The sequence below is a fragment of the Diuraphis noxia genome, unplaced genomic scaffold (assembly GCF_037042655.1).
Source record: "Diuraphis noxia isolate RWA-SAM2 unplaced genomic scaffold, SU_Dnox_SAM2 contig0003, whole genome shotgun sequence".
NCBI lineage: Eukaryota > Metazoa > Arthropoda > Insecta > Hemiptera > Aphididae > Diuraphis > Diuraphis noxia.
In genome coordinates, this window is record NW_028301713.1 from 74,748,503 (window position 1) to 74,764,260 (window position 15,758).

Genomic DNA, 15,758 nt, shown 5'->3' on the forward strand with positions numbered 1-15,758 from the left:
ATACTATATTTCCAAGCTACACTAAGCCTATTTTCGATATCAATGTTTTAATTTATTTAATACTCTAACACCTAAAGAGGAATTAAGATATTTTTACCATTCACGAAAAATAATAATAATAATTAGGGCTGGGATTTCGATGCACTTTGCATTGTTTTCCAAAGCTTACTGCGCGATGCTCGTCTGGTCACAAATTTGTTTTATGTACTTGTGAATGAGAATAAGAAAGTTTATTTTGCATTTTCTGGGATTTTTTAGTTTTTAGGTCATTTTCTTAATTTTTAGGGCATTTTAGAGTTATTGGAGCATTTTTTGAGTTTTTGGAAACCAAGTATGAATTTGAAATTTTATTTTAAGATTTTCATACCAACATGGTTTTTATATAGATATGAGAGATCATAAGTAGGTAGGTACGTAATTAATACGTAATTCGTATTATACTATCGGACAAGGTTTGAGTAAACACTATTCGTATTTCCTGTTAATAATCTTAAGTCGGTAAAATCGACATCCGATGATATCGTTCGACGTTCAGTACGAGTTTTGTCGTCGTAAACACCGTTTTATTAGGTACTTTAGTTAATTTTTTAAGGTCATTTTTTTGGGAATTATTTAGTGTTTTTAGGTCATAAAAGTATTTTTTATGGCATTTTTTGGGGTTTTTAGGGAATTAAAATCCTAGCCCTAAAAATAATTAAATAATGTTATGTCACTCAAGTACGTAAACAAATATTCTGTGATCTGATTTATAGTGTTTGATGTACTAATTCTTTATTTCTGAAGTTTTCGGACACATCTCAAAAGTAAGAAGAGCTTTGCACCCGAATTACATTGCACCCGTGTTCAGTTTTCGACTAAAAAATAAATTCATTGATAAGTGACATTCGTTCGCAATCGTGTTATATCCTACTAACACGTATCTAAATAAGATTATACATGTAACACATTACGATTTAGATAACATTATCTGTATTGTCATTATTTTTCCTTATCCCCACTTATGTACCTCTAATTACGTATACACTATACAGCCCGACTATGTTATGGATATCGCCAAATGTTTAGTTTAGGATTTAGACTTAATTTATTTTAATTGTTGAATTTTATAACAGTTTTAAACTAGAAGTTATTTAAAAATGATATTACAAAAAGTATAGGTATTTAAAAATTTCATGAATTAGGATTTGAATAAATATATTAATGAAAAACTATGACGAGTGTTGAGTATTCAAGCTGAATCACTCTGTATGATAAAATATACTTTTTTTTCCGATTTATAACCGTCGGTAGAGGAGGGCCTGTTTGCACAATACTACTCTTCTACTGCCATAGTTTATTAATGACAAACATTAAAAACATTTAAACTCAATAATTAACAAACAAATATACATAGCGCAAATAATTAACATCAAAAATCTTTTGCATTTCTTCACCTAATACTAAACAATATAGTTAATAATTATGATATCAGTTCCGTTTGTCAATCCTATTCCCGGCCATGATAAAATATACTTAATAATAATAGCATGTCACCTCTCTGAATCATTTTTCATTTCATTTATTGTTTAATTCAAATCGTACTAATTCATTAGTATGACCTACTTACTGACGAACTACACACGACATATATTGTACAGTAACCACTATCGTTACCTACTTCCCCACTTTTCAATACAATACATGTTTTAGAAATTTGTCTCTAGCTAAAATTGTATATACAATTTCATATAATAAAGCGGTTCATGGGTATTTTAAAGCAAAAGTAAACTCAATGCCTATTAATCTTAATGTTTATTTTCATAGAAATATTTTTACTTTTAAATTTTAATATTTTCTAAAAAGAATATGATCAAACAAGGAGAGATGGAGATATGAAAATCTTAGGATTAAAAAAGTAATGTTCCAAATACCTCACACGATATTTTGTTATAGTTTGCCCAAAATATTTTGAATACTGAAATGTAAAATTGATAATTCTTGATGAATTTTGTCAATAATTTGACTTTAAATGCTTGTAAAAAAAAAAAAATAGTGTCAACATATCTTAAGACGGCTGGAGGCGGTATATATATAATTACGTAAGACAGGCTAAATGCTATGCCAAGTCCAACATTCAAACGTCTTTAGCTATTAACCTAACCTATTAATGGCCACTGTGGCCATTAGCGACCGTTTCTATAAAAGCTGTCAAATCTATAAGAATTGTTTCTGACCAATTTTTTTTAAGGTTTTCGTTGTTTTGGTTACCTACTTATTAAAACAAAAACATATTTATGATTTATAGATTTTACTTGTAGAGGAAAATATCGAGTAGAATACTATAGTTTTGATACACATTTTTTTGAAATAATAATTAATTTTAACAGTTATATTTATAAATATATGATATCATGATTAGGTTTCACTTTAGGTACTTATAATTTATACGGTAACGCTGTCGAAGTAATGCGCGAGCACTTCAGGCAGCGCTGTCTGTAAAACGAAAAAAATAAGGTACCCATATGATATTAATTCTGGATGACTGAATTTTTAATACAGGTTTTAAGGATAGATTTTCTACAATGTTAAGATTAAATAAAACACGATTATAACGAAAAAACTTGATATTTATTGTGGTAACGTTGATAATATTTTATATATTTATTATTTTTCTATAACTGTATTACATTACATAACAAGTGTTCAATTTTTCCTTATGGCATTTAATAATCATGAAATATATTTTATTTTATTGTTAAATGCTCCTTAAAATAAATATAACGAATTTGAATAAATATGCTTTGTAACAATCTGTAGGCTTAATAAATAATTTATCTATAATAAAATGTTTTGTTTACTGTATAAATTACAGTGAATATATTTTATAGATTATATATTTAATATAAAACAATAACACAACAAATTAGCATTTTTATACAAATCACGTTCTTAATAGCCTAATGTTATTATTATTTACCTACAAATAATTTAAATTGAACAATTATTATAAATATTTAAATTATTATAAAATATTACTAATATTGTAAACTTAATCGAAATACAACATGTACTCAACAATAAAACAGTAATGATATTTTATTTCGTAATATATTATGTTCTTAACAATAAATACATTTTTGTGTGGAGCTATATATAAATTACTAAGTTGCACATCATAATTAACAATTTTACTACCTATGTAAATCGTATGCATATATTATATAATATTATGTAAATGTATGTGTTTTTAATAAATTATTTTAAAAAAAAATACAATAATGCATTACATTATTATTTACTTGTATAAAAATTGGTATTATTTAAAAGCACCAGCAGATAGCAATATTTGTATACAAATAATCAACTAAAATTCGCCTTAAGCTAAGTGACTGTTTAAGTTGATAAATAAAAATAAAAATGGACGTTTACTTTTATCATCACGAATGTATTGGTTAGCATATGATTCAAAAAAGTGTATTCAATACAATGAATATAAACTAGAGCATATAAATTTATTATAATAAGCGAAGGTTATTGACTTAACAATATTATCATATATTATTTTTTGTGCAATGATCTTTTTTTGATATTTTGATCTATTTTATATTTGTAATTTTATTTATTAATAACTTGTACTAAATAATATTATGTATAGGTACATTAATAAACTTATATTATTAATTAAATTAAATATTTTGACAGCTTAAAGGTTCAAAACTTATTATAATAAATTATGATATACAATCATAAAATATATTATCTTAGTTCTAATAAACGAATTATTAACGTTTATTGAAAACTTTATTCATAGTTTTATTTTTATTGGAATAATTATATTTTAATATGCACTGTTAAATGTTTCTTACACACACAAACAACGACCTTTTATTAGAAATCTACTACCAAGAGTAGGCATTTAATTTAATATACTAACGTTATGTACTTGTTTTACGTATATTAAATTATGTTATTTGTTGGAATTTTAATACATATCTATACTAATTTATTAATCGTGTTTAGATTAAATCTAACTGTTAAATATGTTTATAATGTTTAAAGTTTTTATTAATTTATATTTTAATTTAAATAAAGTAATATAAATAAATAATTATGTTTTATTGTTATTAACAACTCGTGTTATATACTAGTGTAAATACCTAGATTGATGTTTAATATTTTAAACTCATACAGGATACAGATACTATTTGGTTAAATGTGTATTATGTTAGTTATATTTATACCGTATTCAATAGAGAAATAGAATAATAAGTTAAAAGTAATATACAATATTAAATGTTTTCAATATAGGTAATAAATAAATAACATTATATAAATGATGTTGAGCGATCCAATATAATATTATTGTGATGAGATTGCATATGAATTATAATGAAGTTGGTATACTTAACATATTAAATAATATTAAATGTATATGTATTATGTGAAGAGTATAGGTTTTATTACCTGCAAAAGATGAATTTTGAAGTTCAATAAATATAAACATAAGAAGTGGAATGAATGGCAATTGAATAATGAGAATAACACTAAAGGTTCATATTAAATGAATGACTATTATATACTGTATTATATTATTGTCTTTTAAAAACGGTTAAAAAATTATATTATTTCTATTTATTTTCTTTGATATTGAGCTTTTTTTCCGTGTAAAGTTTCAGTATCTATTTCTCTCCGTACGCTTTTGACAGCGACGCAAAATAATTATAATATTCTTAATACTTACATAATATACTTAAATATAACTTAGTTTTATTTCACAATATTGATTCTAAATCTAATAATGAAATCAGATATTTTGTGCTTGAAATTACACGTCGAACAAAATCACAGAACTGTCTCCATTTCGGCGATTTCTGTCCTGAAAATAGGGTTTTATAGTTGACAGTGAAAGTGAAATAATAATTTTTATGAAATTAAAATATTTATTAAAATCTTAAATATAAGCACTATTGGTTACAACTATGGTTATTGTACTTAGGTTATAAAAAAAAAAAAAAAAAAAAAAAAAACAAATATATATTTAGAATAGTAATATTTATATAGTAAACAATTATTTATTATTGCTTAACTATTTTAAGTTAAACATTATTTTATAGAGCATCTATTAATTATTAACATTTAAAAAAATTTTTATCGTTTTACAAATTTCTAATCAATTAGTTTTTCATTTGATGAAAAACAAAAAAAAACATAGTTTATATAGGAAAAAGTTAATTTGATTATGTTTATATAATAACCTTTTATTTTTGTATTATTAGTTTTTATTACTTAGTGATTATAAGTGACATTAATATTTCTTAGATGAATTAACTAATTAAATTCTTATTTACGAAGGATAAAAATGAAAACGTATATTTTTCAATTAAGATAGGTACACAAATATATCGATTTTTTTACAATTTTGAAATAAGTATTATTGATTAATTATTAATTATATATAATATTATACAATCAACAAACATTAAGTACCAATAACCATTGTATGCTTTAATATCTAGATAAATTTAAGCATTTTACCTGACAGGTTCGTGATCATATCTATTTGTGTATTCTGTTGAAATAATACTGGGTCTCACTAGGTCACGTTGTCTAAGTGGCGATGCTGGAGAAAATTGATATCTTTAAAAAAAAAAGATGTCATCAGATAAAACATTGAATAAAATAAATAAACATATATGGTAAAAAATACACATATATTTATGGTAGCTAATTTTTTAATGTAAGATTTGTCTTTACATAATTAACGCACATGCTTCTAACTATTTACATTTAAATAATAATATTAGTTGATCTATTTAACGCGTCAAGCAGTATAATATTATAGTGATATTAACTAGGCTCATCATAATATATTTGTTTTTTAATGTATTGTTCCACCTAACTACCCGGTTCTAGAAATCTATAAGCTTCGATTAAAAGCTTCGGTCCCAACAATATTATCTTACCCCACTGCCTATACTAAAATTTAGCGCTGCAAAGCGATTTCGATGATCGTCTACCTATCCTATATTTTTTTTTTTTTTAGCTCTTACTGTTTTTTATCCGGGTATTTATCGTGGTTGTCAGTGATACACTGAAATAACCTAGCGGAAGGTGACATCGATTTCTTCCTCCTGACGACACAAGTTTAATTTTGTTCAAAATGTCCTGATAACACTATAAAAATTATTTTTACCTTTTTTCAGACTTCAGTTTCCTCAATTCAAGTTCCTTTTCCAACTGTTTCATTTTAGAATAAGTGCTCATCAGCTGATTTCTGAGTAATTGGTATTGTGAGTCACAAACCGCATCTTTGCAACGACGGAACTTTAGGAAATCTTGAGCTTCAAATACAGCCCCACGAAATGTCAACGATTTCCCCATGCTCTGTAAAAAAATGAAATACATACAGATATTGATAAATTTATGTATAATATATTAATCATAAACAATATTACCAAACTTATAAGAGCACAACATCCACCTTGATCAGTTTTCGCTAACTTTTTTCTGAAGAAGTTGAAATATAAACATTCCAACAGTAATATTAGAGCTGCCAACAATGTGCCACCCATTAACAGTAAAAATGCTGACAAGAACTGTTCTAAGGCTAAGGGGTCACTAGTTGCATTTTGATCGTGATCATCTGGTTTACATGTACCTGTCATCCAAAATCTTTGTAATCTTTCAAGATCACCTGAAAACACATATATTTAAATGTTTGTTCATTTAAATAGTTTTACTGATTTTTTTTTACCATTTTCACGGAAATCTAATAGTCGCTTATTAAACATCTGGACATATTTTGAGTTTCTTTGGAATGCTATAGCGTAACCAGTTTTAGCATACCACGAACCGACAGTCAACAAGCGGCAATCATCATCTTGTGTTACCAAATAGTCAAGTACTGTACCGTCATAAATAAAAGCATCAAGCTCTCTAAAACAATAGAAAACATTTTAAACAACACGTTATTGGTGTTAAAAAAATACATGTTTTTTTTATTGTTATGATATACAAATTTAGTTATTGTTTCTTTTTTCATATTTTTAAATGTAAACATTAAAACCAATATTTTATAATTCCGATTATATTTTTTCACCTATTTTTCAATAGCTATACGAAATACTGTGAACATTTTTAATTGAATTAAAACTGTTAAAACTACTTACGCAGTTAGTAATGAGCTAAGTCCTTCTTGTACTGTAGATCTATTAAAACTTTTCATGTAGCTAAACATTTCTGGAAAGTATTTATGGATAGTCGAATCAATATGAGAATGTGGTACTGTACCAAATTTAAACATAGGTTTGTGGCTATGAGGTTTGCTGAGCTGTAAATAAATAATTATATTCCAATAATTAGTTACCGTAATTTCTGTTATTCACACATGAACTGAATACACTATTTAATTACCCTATAATCGTCGATTCCCATAAAATCATAATATTCTTCTCGGGTAATCATGAATGCAGCCAAATTAGCAGTATATATAGCCAAAAATACCACGGCAAACATAGCCCATATATTTGTCATAAACCTAAAGTAACATATAAATAATAAATATATCGAATTTGTCATTAACCGTTATTATAAATAATTATGATATAACATTATAGGGATAGTTTATAGTTATTATTTTATACTTGGTTTATGACATGGATAATAATTATTCCAGTAGTTATACCTGGATGTTATACCCTTTGGTATATCCACTTGTACTGCTGCTTGAAATAGCACTGCCCATATAAGCCAGTATGTTCTGAATAAAGAAAATCTGTGATTTGGAGCTTGTGAAACAGACTGAAATTAAATTTAAAAAAGTTTAAAAAAAAACTCTTATAAATGTACTTCATAAAACTCCATACTTTCATATCAAAGCCGGATGGACTCATCCACTCAAAAGCAAATATTGAAAATGTTGCAGCTTGTATTGCTACTACTCCTACCAACATCCATGACGCAGTGTCAAATGGTTCTGTTTTACAATGTAAAGAGTTTAATTTACATGGTAAATTATCATAACATTTAAGTTTAAATAAATTATATACCCAAAAATGCTGTGGGTGAAATGATACCAGTTCGCTTAGTGACTGCTATAGATATTCCAGTCTCCATAAACGGTAGACTGAAATCGACTACTGATTCTCGATCTGAATTTATCATTAACGAAGTCATGACCATGTCAGTTTTTCTATTCACCAGTTCTGATATTAAACCGTTCCATTTTCCATTCTAAAATAGGAAATCAATAAGATATATAATGCAAAATGATTTAATTAAAAATGATACTTACTTCTAGGGTTCCCCATTTACCGTCTTCCACTCTAACAAGTTCGTACGTAAATCCCAAATCCTCAGCAAATTTTTCTAATAAATCGATACAAAATCCTGAACAACACTGGTAATAACTACTGTTATGTCTGGCTTCAATGACGTCCACCCTGCGGTTCGATATCAATATGAATTTTTTACTACTTATATTCATGGTACATTATGAATGTGATATTATGACTATATTAAATTATATACCCTTGCAAATCTTTTCCTCGAGCAATCCGGCATAAAACACCCCTGTTCATGCTACATTTTCCAGTTATCGGGTCTGGTGGTGCAAGTGTAATGTAAGGAGCTTCTTCCAAAAATGTAATTCTTAAATTGAATTTCTCTGGGACTCCTTGAGGTGGAGTGTGACTATCTCCTGGCCATACGATATCTTTGATATAAAGGCCTTCACGTTCCCAAGATTTCCAAACTCCGATCTACAAAATATTTTATTGTATTTATTACATAAGGAAATCTTAACCATAATGATTAATATCTTGACAAGTGGCTTGCTCAACATTTGTCTAATAATATAAAAACGTGAGTAATGTTGTATGAAATTATTTAAGTTCCTAGTGTAGGTATAGTTTAATATTATACTCCTAATTATACTATTATATAGTCAAACGCAATCAAAAGTTAATTACCCATTTTTTGGATATATCAATTTATATTTAAACAGTGACAATTTAATAAAATATAGATCCTTTATGAACATTTTAATTTGTAATTTGAGCTTATTTATAATGGTACACTGTTGAATTACTGTTATGTTGTTTCTTAATAAAAATGGTTGAATAAAGATTGAATTTCAAATAAAAAAAAATAGTTGTCATTTGCGTATTATTTTCTTTAAAAATTACAATTAAAATTAAATTAAAAATCTGTACTGAGTTTATAAGTTTAGAGCTATAAATAGGTTAGAAAAAAACCTATGATTAAAAAATAATAATTTAAAGGTTTCGTTAATGTAATAATAATTTTAAAATTCGTATTATGATATGAAATTTATAATATATTTTTAAATATATAATATTATAATGATATGATAGGAAAAATATTTTTGGAATTGATACATATAATGTATGTAAATAATTAATGAAACACAAATCTACCTTTTATCGATGTTTTTGAATGTTAATATTTGATAAGGAATTTTAATAATTAACTAAAATATAGTTCATGATATGATAATGTAAAAACCAAACATTAATTTGTTTAGAGTATAAAATATATTAAGACTAATTTACGTTTTTATTTATTTACCTCTTCCCAAACAAGTGAGTTTCCTACACCAGGTCTTAAATTCATGATTTTCAATTCTGCGGATTTTAGAACACCATCAGCAGTAAACTCCACTTTTGGTTTGGCTGGTTCTGTATGCTCGACGCTTACATTTCTTAAATACCTAAACAACATTTCAACTTGAAGTCAGTTAGGTACTTTATAAATATTATAAATGTGTTTTTGAAATAAAAAAGATATTTAAGAACACAAATTAAGACTATAGTGGAAGCCATTCTACTAAGTATTATGATTACATACAAATACATATAAAATGGTTATTGTTTATTATTATTTTTTTTTTTATTGATCTAATAAAACCCGGAAGCTACATGGCCATTAGTTACAATAAATTATGGTAGGTTTACAAGATTTAAGATTTTAACAATATTTTTTTTTAAGAGGTATTTGGCGTGAGAGTTTAGTTTCTTACTTTTTATATAAAAGGAAAACAAAAACAAAAAAAGGAGGAAACAGATGCAAATTATTAAATTAAGTTATAGAGGCCTGTTGACTTCAAAAAAACTATCATTTTATTGTTCTCCACAGCATTGGGTCCCAATATGATGGTCGTATTCAATCTAGTTTATTATTTTATTAATATACTAACTTGTAAAATTTTTCACCAGTGACCCAACGTGATTCACCTTCACCCTCACATGATAATTGCGTCGTAAGAGTTTCGTTTATATTTTGGGGGTCGTTGACAAAATCTTCTACGCCATGTGCAAACACTCTTATGGCTGTAGTGATTTCTTTTACCAAACTATCACTGCTGGTATCAAAGTGCACTCCTATAATTTAAATTAAATATTAACACTATGTTATTATTATTTTATTATGATATATTTTTTGAAATTATAACACATCAGTTAATGTTCTTGTATTCTTTTTTTTAATTACAATTGTTGACATTTTAATAACAAAAATATATAGTATACACTATACAATATAGTATAGATGATATGTAACTTCCTATCTGGTACTATAATATTTTATCATATACGAATGCTAAGGTTTATTATTAAATTTATTTTAAGATTATAAAATATATAGGTAATATAATTTATAAAAGTGTATAAATTGATAATAGAAATTTAGAATGTTTTCATTATTAAGACGAAACCGATGAAAAATATTTTACAAAGCCGTAGTTGTTAGCGTACTTCTCAAGTTACATGGTTACACTGAACACTCATTCAGCAATGGAATACTTAGATTAGATTAGACGTATGTTTCAGAATTGAACATGATTTAAAAAAAATATATAGATATCTTCTTTTTTTTTAAATCATTATTTTAAACTGATCCAATTATCCGGTATAGTACTAAGTATTATGTTAAAAGTATTTAAGATTTGATACTATATAGTATGTCCCTCTAAAACAAAAATGGTAAAAGAAAAAAAAATTTTCAAAAATTTTTAACTATTTAAAAATTAAAATAATCAACATTAATGCTACGTTATGGACGTCAAATAAATCTAGTTATAACAATCAATAAGGTAAATACGTAATGTAGCTATTATGGCGAAATATCTACTATTATATTATATTAAAATAAGTTATGCATAAATAGTTTATAAGTTTAAATTATTATTATTACCATATATTAAAATTTAATATACCTTTTAACATTATGTATTAAATAATTATTCGAACATATTAATTTTATTAAACAAAAAGATTACAAGCAAATTATTAAAATTGATTAATTACTAATTTTTAAAATAATTCCTACTTCACTATTAATCTGTATTATGATGAAAAACGATTTAAAGAATTTTTATAATAACACCATCTCTCACATGTAGAAAAATGGGAGAGTATTATTGAAGTAGGTATATCCAAGTCACTTTATAAAAAAGTTCACAAACTAAAAAGATGTCATAATATTATGTTGACATATGTTATACTGTGTATTCACCAATTTAGGGAACACTGAATTTCTTGGCTGGATTATGTTGGAATAAATAGACTTTTTTTTTACAAGTTAGTGGTATATAAATACACATTTTCAGATAAATTTAAAATTTTTAACCCTCTCGGTACGCGCATGTGCAATGCAAATTAATTTTTTTTAAAGAGCAACTGGTATTTTTGATACCAAATTCGGATAGACTGAATTTTTATTTAGTCATTTAGACCTAATTGGTTAGGTCTTTCTGTTACTCCTTGTATATATACCATATGGTTACCAATTTATTTAGGAAACACTGAATTTCTCGGTCGGACTATGTTGGAATAAATAAAAATTTTTTACAAGCTAGTAGTACTTAAATAGTTACCAATTTTCAGATAAATTTAAAAATTTTAACCCTCTCGGTACGCGCATGTGCAATGCAAATCAATTTTTTTTAAAGAGCAACTGGTATTTTTGATACCAAATTCGGATAGACTGAATTTTTATTTAGTCATTTAGACCAATTAACCATGGCTCTAAAACCAAAATTGACTGAATGAAAGCCGTTAAAATTTCAATAAATAATACATTTTTAAAATTCATTATAATATAATGCATAAAACCATTTATAATTATTCATTATTGGTTACTTTTTGAATATTTGTATGTATTTATTTTTTTTATACGTGTTATAAATTAGATTAACATAATATAGATATAAAATTATAAAATTAAAACTGATGACACCAGTATACATAAAAATATTCAAAAAGTAATGAATAATAAATAATTATAAATGGTTTTAGATCCATGGTTAATTGGTCAAAATGACTAAATAAAATTCAGTCTATCCGAGTTCGGTATCAAAAATACCAGTTGCTATTGAAAATAAATAAGTTGCATTGCGCACGTGGGTACCGAGAGTGTTAACATTTTGAAATTTATCTAAAAATGTGTAATGTGTATTTGAGTACCATTAGCTTGTAAAAAAAATTCAATTTATTCCAACATAATCGGCCGAGAAATTCAGTTTTCTCTAAATTGTTGAACACACGGTATGTTTCATATGACAAAAAAATGTTTAATAGTCACTTCAAGCGTGGATTTCATTTAACACATGAACCATATTAAATTATTAAATATCTTGTATATACACAATTAACTTATATTCTTCCTTCTCTTTTAAATGAAATGAAAAATTAAATACAAATATCGATGTGAATAATATACGAATTTTTGTTTGAAACAGACTTATTGTAATAGCATTGTAATTTTGAGATTCTGTTAAATCTTCAAATAAAAACTATTTAAGCTTTTCTATTCATGTACCTATAAAACATTAGTAAGGTTTCATCTCTATGAATTTCTCCGATGATACACTTTATTATAATTTGTAATTCTAATCTAAGTATTAAAACAAGAACTGAAGCTGCCTTTGATTCAAACATTTCAAACTATAAGCTTAAACTTAAACAATTGCATGTATTCAAGAACTATCACAGATAACCCAAGATAGGAAAAATAAATAAACCAGAAATTATATACTGAGTTTTTCTTGATTCAAATAAATACGAGATATCCATACAACTTGTTCAATTTTTATTTTTTATTTTTTTTAAGTACATACAATATTAAATTAATTATTTAAATATAAAGTGACAATTTTTTTTAAAATACAAAAAATATATTCGGATTAAATTAAAATTATTTTTCATTGTTTTATATAGAACAATTATTTTGCTAAAGGTTAATGATATTTGCTTTTGTTCTATATTTTGTAGCATTATACTGTATATTAAACATATTATACCTACTTTTATAAAATAATGATATTTTTCCCTAGATATTTGTGTTGTGTACTTTGTGGATTTAGTTCGTTGACTCGGTTTTTACTTTTATTTATCAATTTAAAATACTTTTGGGATATCTAGTGGAGGATTGATATTGAAATTGTATTTTTTGTTGTTATCTGTACTTTAGTTTACTCGTTTCGAATGAAATATGTTGGAAATTTTTTTATACACTGAAGTAGTTATTTTTATAATTTAAAAAAATGTAAATTCATTATTCACTGCTATTATTTTTTTACTATGTGTTTAATAATTTAAAAAAATTTTTTTCATTAATTAATACTTACTAATAATTTTATATTTTTATCGTCATATTTTCATAAGAACATGATAAATATGATAAAATGAAGGTATTGTTATAGAATTGTGTGTTTTTTCATTAACATTCAGCATAATATATTACATTTGGTCTATTGAGTTTTAAAAACTCTTAATTAGGAGTGTGGGTTAAAAAATTACTCCAGTTTTTATTTATAGTATATTTTATACTGTGCACTTGTTCATCTATGAATAAAGCTTAATTTACCTTCACCTTGTAAACATATTAAATAACTATCAATAATAATATTATATGGAAAAAATATTGCTAAACTCTTCAAAAATGAAATGCAATAATTATTTATGCTTTAAAATAATATTATGAGTAACTATGTATTTTTTTTATGATAAATTGTGTTTTCGTAAATTTTCATTTTACATTAAATTTTTTATTTACATATATTTTGTAACTTGTAATAATGTGTTTAAAAATGATTAAAAAATGTATGCTATTTTGTTAAAGGTTAAATATTTACCTTAAGGGCCAAAAGTAATAGTGTAAGAGCACGTGGAATGTGTGGCTTAAGTATTTTAGATATTTACAATTTTTCCATGGGTTCATATTAATATTATTAAATACTTTTTTATTGTAAATTGATTTTAAAATGTAGGTACTGAAATATATTGAATATAAAAACATTATAATACGAAGAACAACTAAATGTAACATGAAACATTGATTAATTAATTTCTAATATTCATGGAATATTGTTTCATATTTATTATCGATTTATGTCAATTGAAATTCCCTCCCCCCCCCCAAAAAAAAAAAAAAATTGTATTACTATTAAATTAAGCTAAATATTTATTTATAATTTTCATAATAATAATGAAAATGAAAATATGTCGATTTTTATCAACAATTTTAAACAAAAATCATTTCTGCTTTTTCTATACCTATAATCCATTTATATAACTTAATATATAGTAAGTTATCAATAATTGCCTTAAAACGTAATATACTAAATGGCAGTTTGACACCCACGGTTTATATTACGTTTATATATTTGTATGCCTTGCTACTATAATAGTAGTAATTACGATTTTTTCCATTTTAGATTCTGAGCGGAGCGATGAATGTATTGATTTTATCATGTGTTTTTTTTTTTTTTTTTTTGTGTCTGTCATCACGTTATGGGGCAGTAAAAGTGCTTCGATTTTTGACTTCAGTACCTCGTTCGATCAGAAAGTGACTTCAGAATACTTTTCTAAATAATCGAGAAAAAACGGGAAATTTTACGCACAATCAGTTTTCGACAAAATCGACTTTGGTTTTCTATATAATTTTAAAACAAATGACCATAGATACATGAAACTTTCACCGAATGTTTGTATAAGTATATTCTATTCACCATGCAATTTTCAAAAATTTTCGACTTAAGTTGAACTATTCATAGGCATTTTAAATTTTCGATCATTATTAGTTTTTTTTAAATTAATATCGATAAAAATTTATATGTAAGCTTGAAAAGCTTGAAAATGTAATAAAAGGCTCTTAACATATTGTTAAAATAGCAGTTGAAAAATAAAATAAATTCATAGTCACAATTTTTTTTTATAAGCATTCAAAGTTTGAATTTTTGACAAAATACGTAAAAATCACGAAAATTGACAAATTATTTTAAGCTATAAATTCATAAAAAATTTTCTTTTTAAATCTAAAATTTTAAAATTTAATACAATATTCCTTACAAGTTTGTCAATCTTTATCACAAATAAAAAGTCCACCACCGGAAATTCAAATAAAATTTTTATGAGTATTTGAAATTTAAATTTTTACAACTTTGGATTTTCACTGGATTTCACATTTAGCGATTTTTCTTATTTTGGTATAACTCTAAAACGAATGACCGCAGGTACTTGAAATTTTCACTGAATTTTTATATAAGAATTTTCTATATTTGATAAAATTTTCAAAATATTTAGATTTGTTTTGAGCTGTTTACTGACATTTTAATTTTTCAAATTTTTTAGTTTTTTTTTCTATAAATATCGATAAAAATTTATTTGTTTGGTAGAAAAGCTTGAAAATTTAATACAGGGCTTCTAACACATTTTAACAATAGAACTTGAAAAATAAAATAAATTCATTGTCACAATTTT

The 15,758-nt window shown here is 25.0% G+C and overlaps 1 protein-coding gene across 6 annotated transcripts in view; it reads right to left on the bottom strand.

Annotated features, from left to right (window-relative positions):
* Positions 1-2,708: 2,708 nt before the first annotated feature.
* Positions 2,709-15,758, bottom strand: part of Nmdar2 (glutamate ionotropic receptor NMDA type subunit 2) — a 316,208-nt gene continuing 303,158 nt past the window's right edge. For 2 of the 6 annotated variants that reach the window (XM_089222116.1, XM_089222117.1), the window contains exons 8-22: positions 10,196-10,379; positions 9,568-9,709; positions 8,509-8,738; positions 8,273-8,420; positions 8,028-8,211; positions 7,845-7,954; positions 7,664-7,779; positions 7,393-7,516; positions 7,149-7,309; positions 6,734-6,915; positions 6,435-6,673; positions 6,173-6,363; positions 6,030-6,110; positions 5,515-5,616; positions 2,709-4,850 (exon numbers count right to left, since the gene is read on the bottom strand). In XM_089222116.1, coding sequence (XP_089078242.1) covers positions 4,805-4,850; positions 5,515-5,616; positions 6,030-6,110; positions 6,173-6,363; positions 6,435-6,673; positions 6,734-6,915; positions 7,149-7,309; positions 7,393-7,516; positions 7,664-7,779; positions 7,845-7,954; positions 8,028-8,211; positions 8,273-8,420; positions 8,509-8,738; positions 9,568-9,709; positions 10,196-10,379 — 2,240 coding nt within the window. In that variant the 3' untranslated portion in view covers positions 2,709-4,804. Of the gene's footprint in view, positions 4,856-5,514; positions 5,617-6,029; positions 6,111-6,172; positions 6,364-6,434; positions 6,674-6,733; positions 6,916-7,148; positions 7,310-7,392; positions 7,517-7,663; positions 7,780-7,844; positions 7,955-8,027; positions 8,212-8,272; positions 8,421-8,508; positions 8,739-9,567; positions 9,710-10,195; positions 10,380-15,758 lie in introns of all 6 variants that reach the window. The other 4 variants (XM_089222118.1, XM_015517186.2, XM_089222119.1 and 1 more) reach the window with 4 other exon arrangements.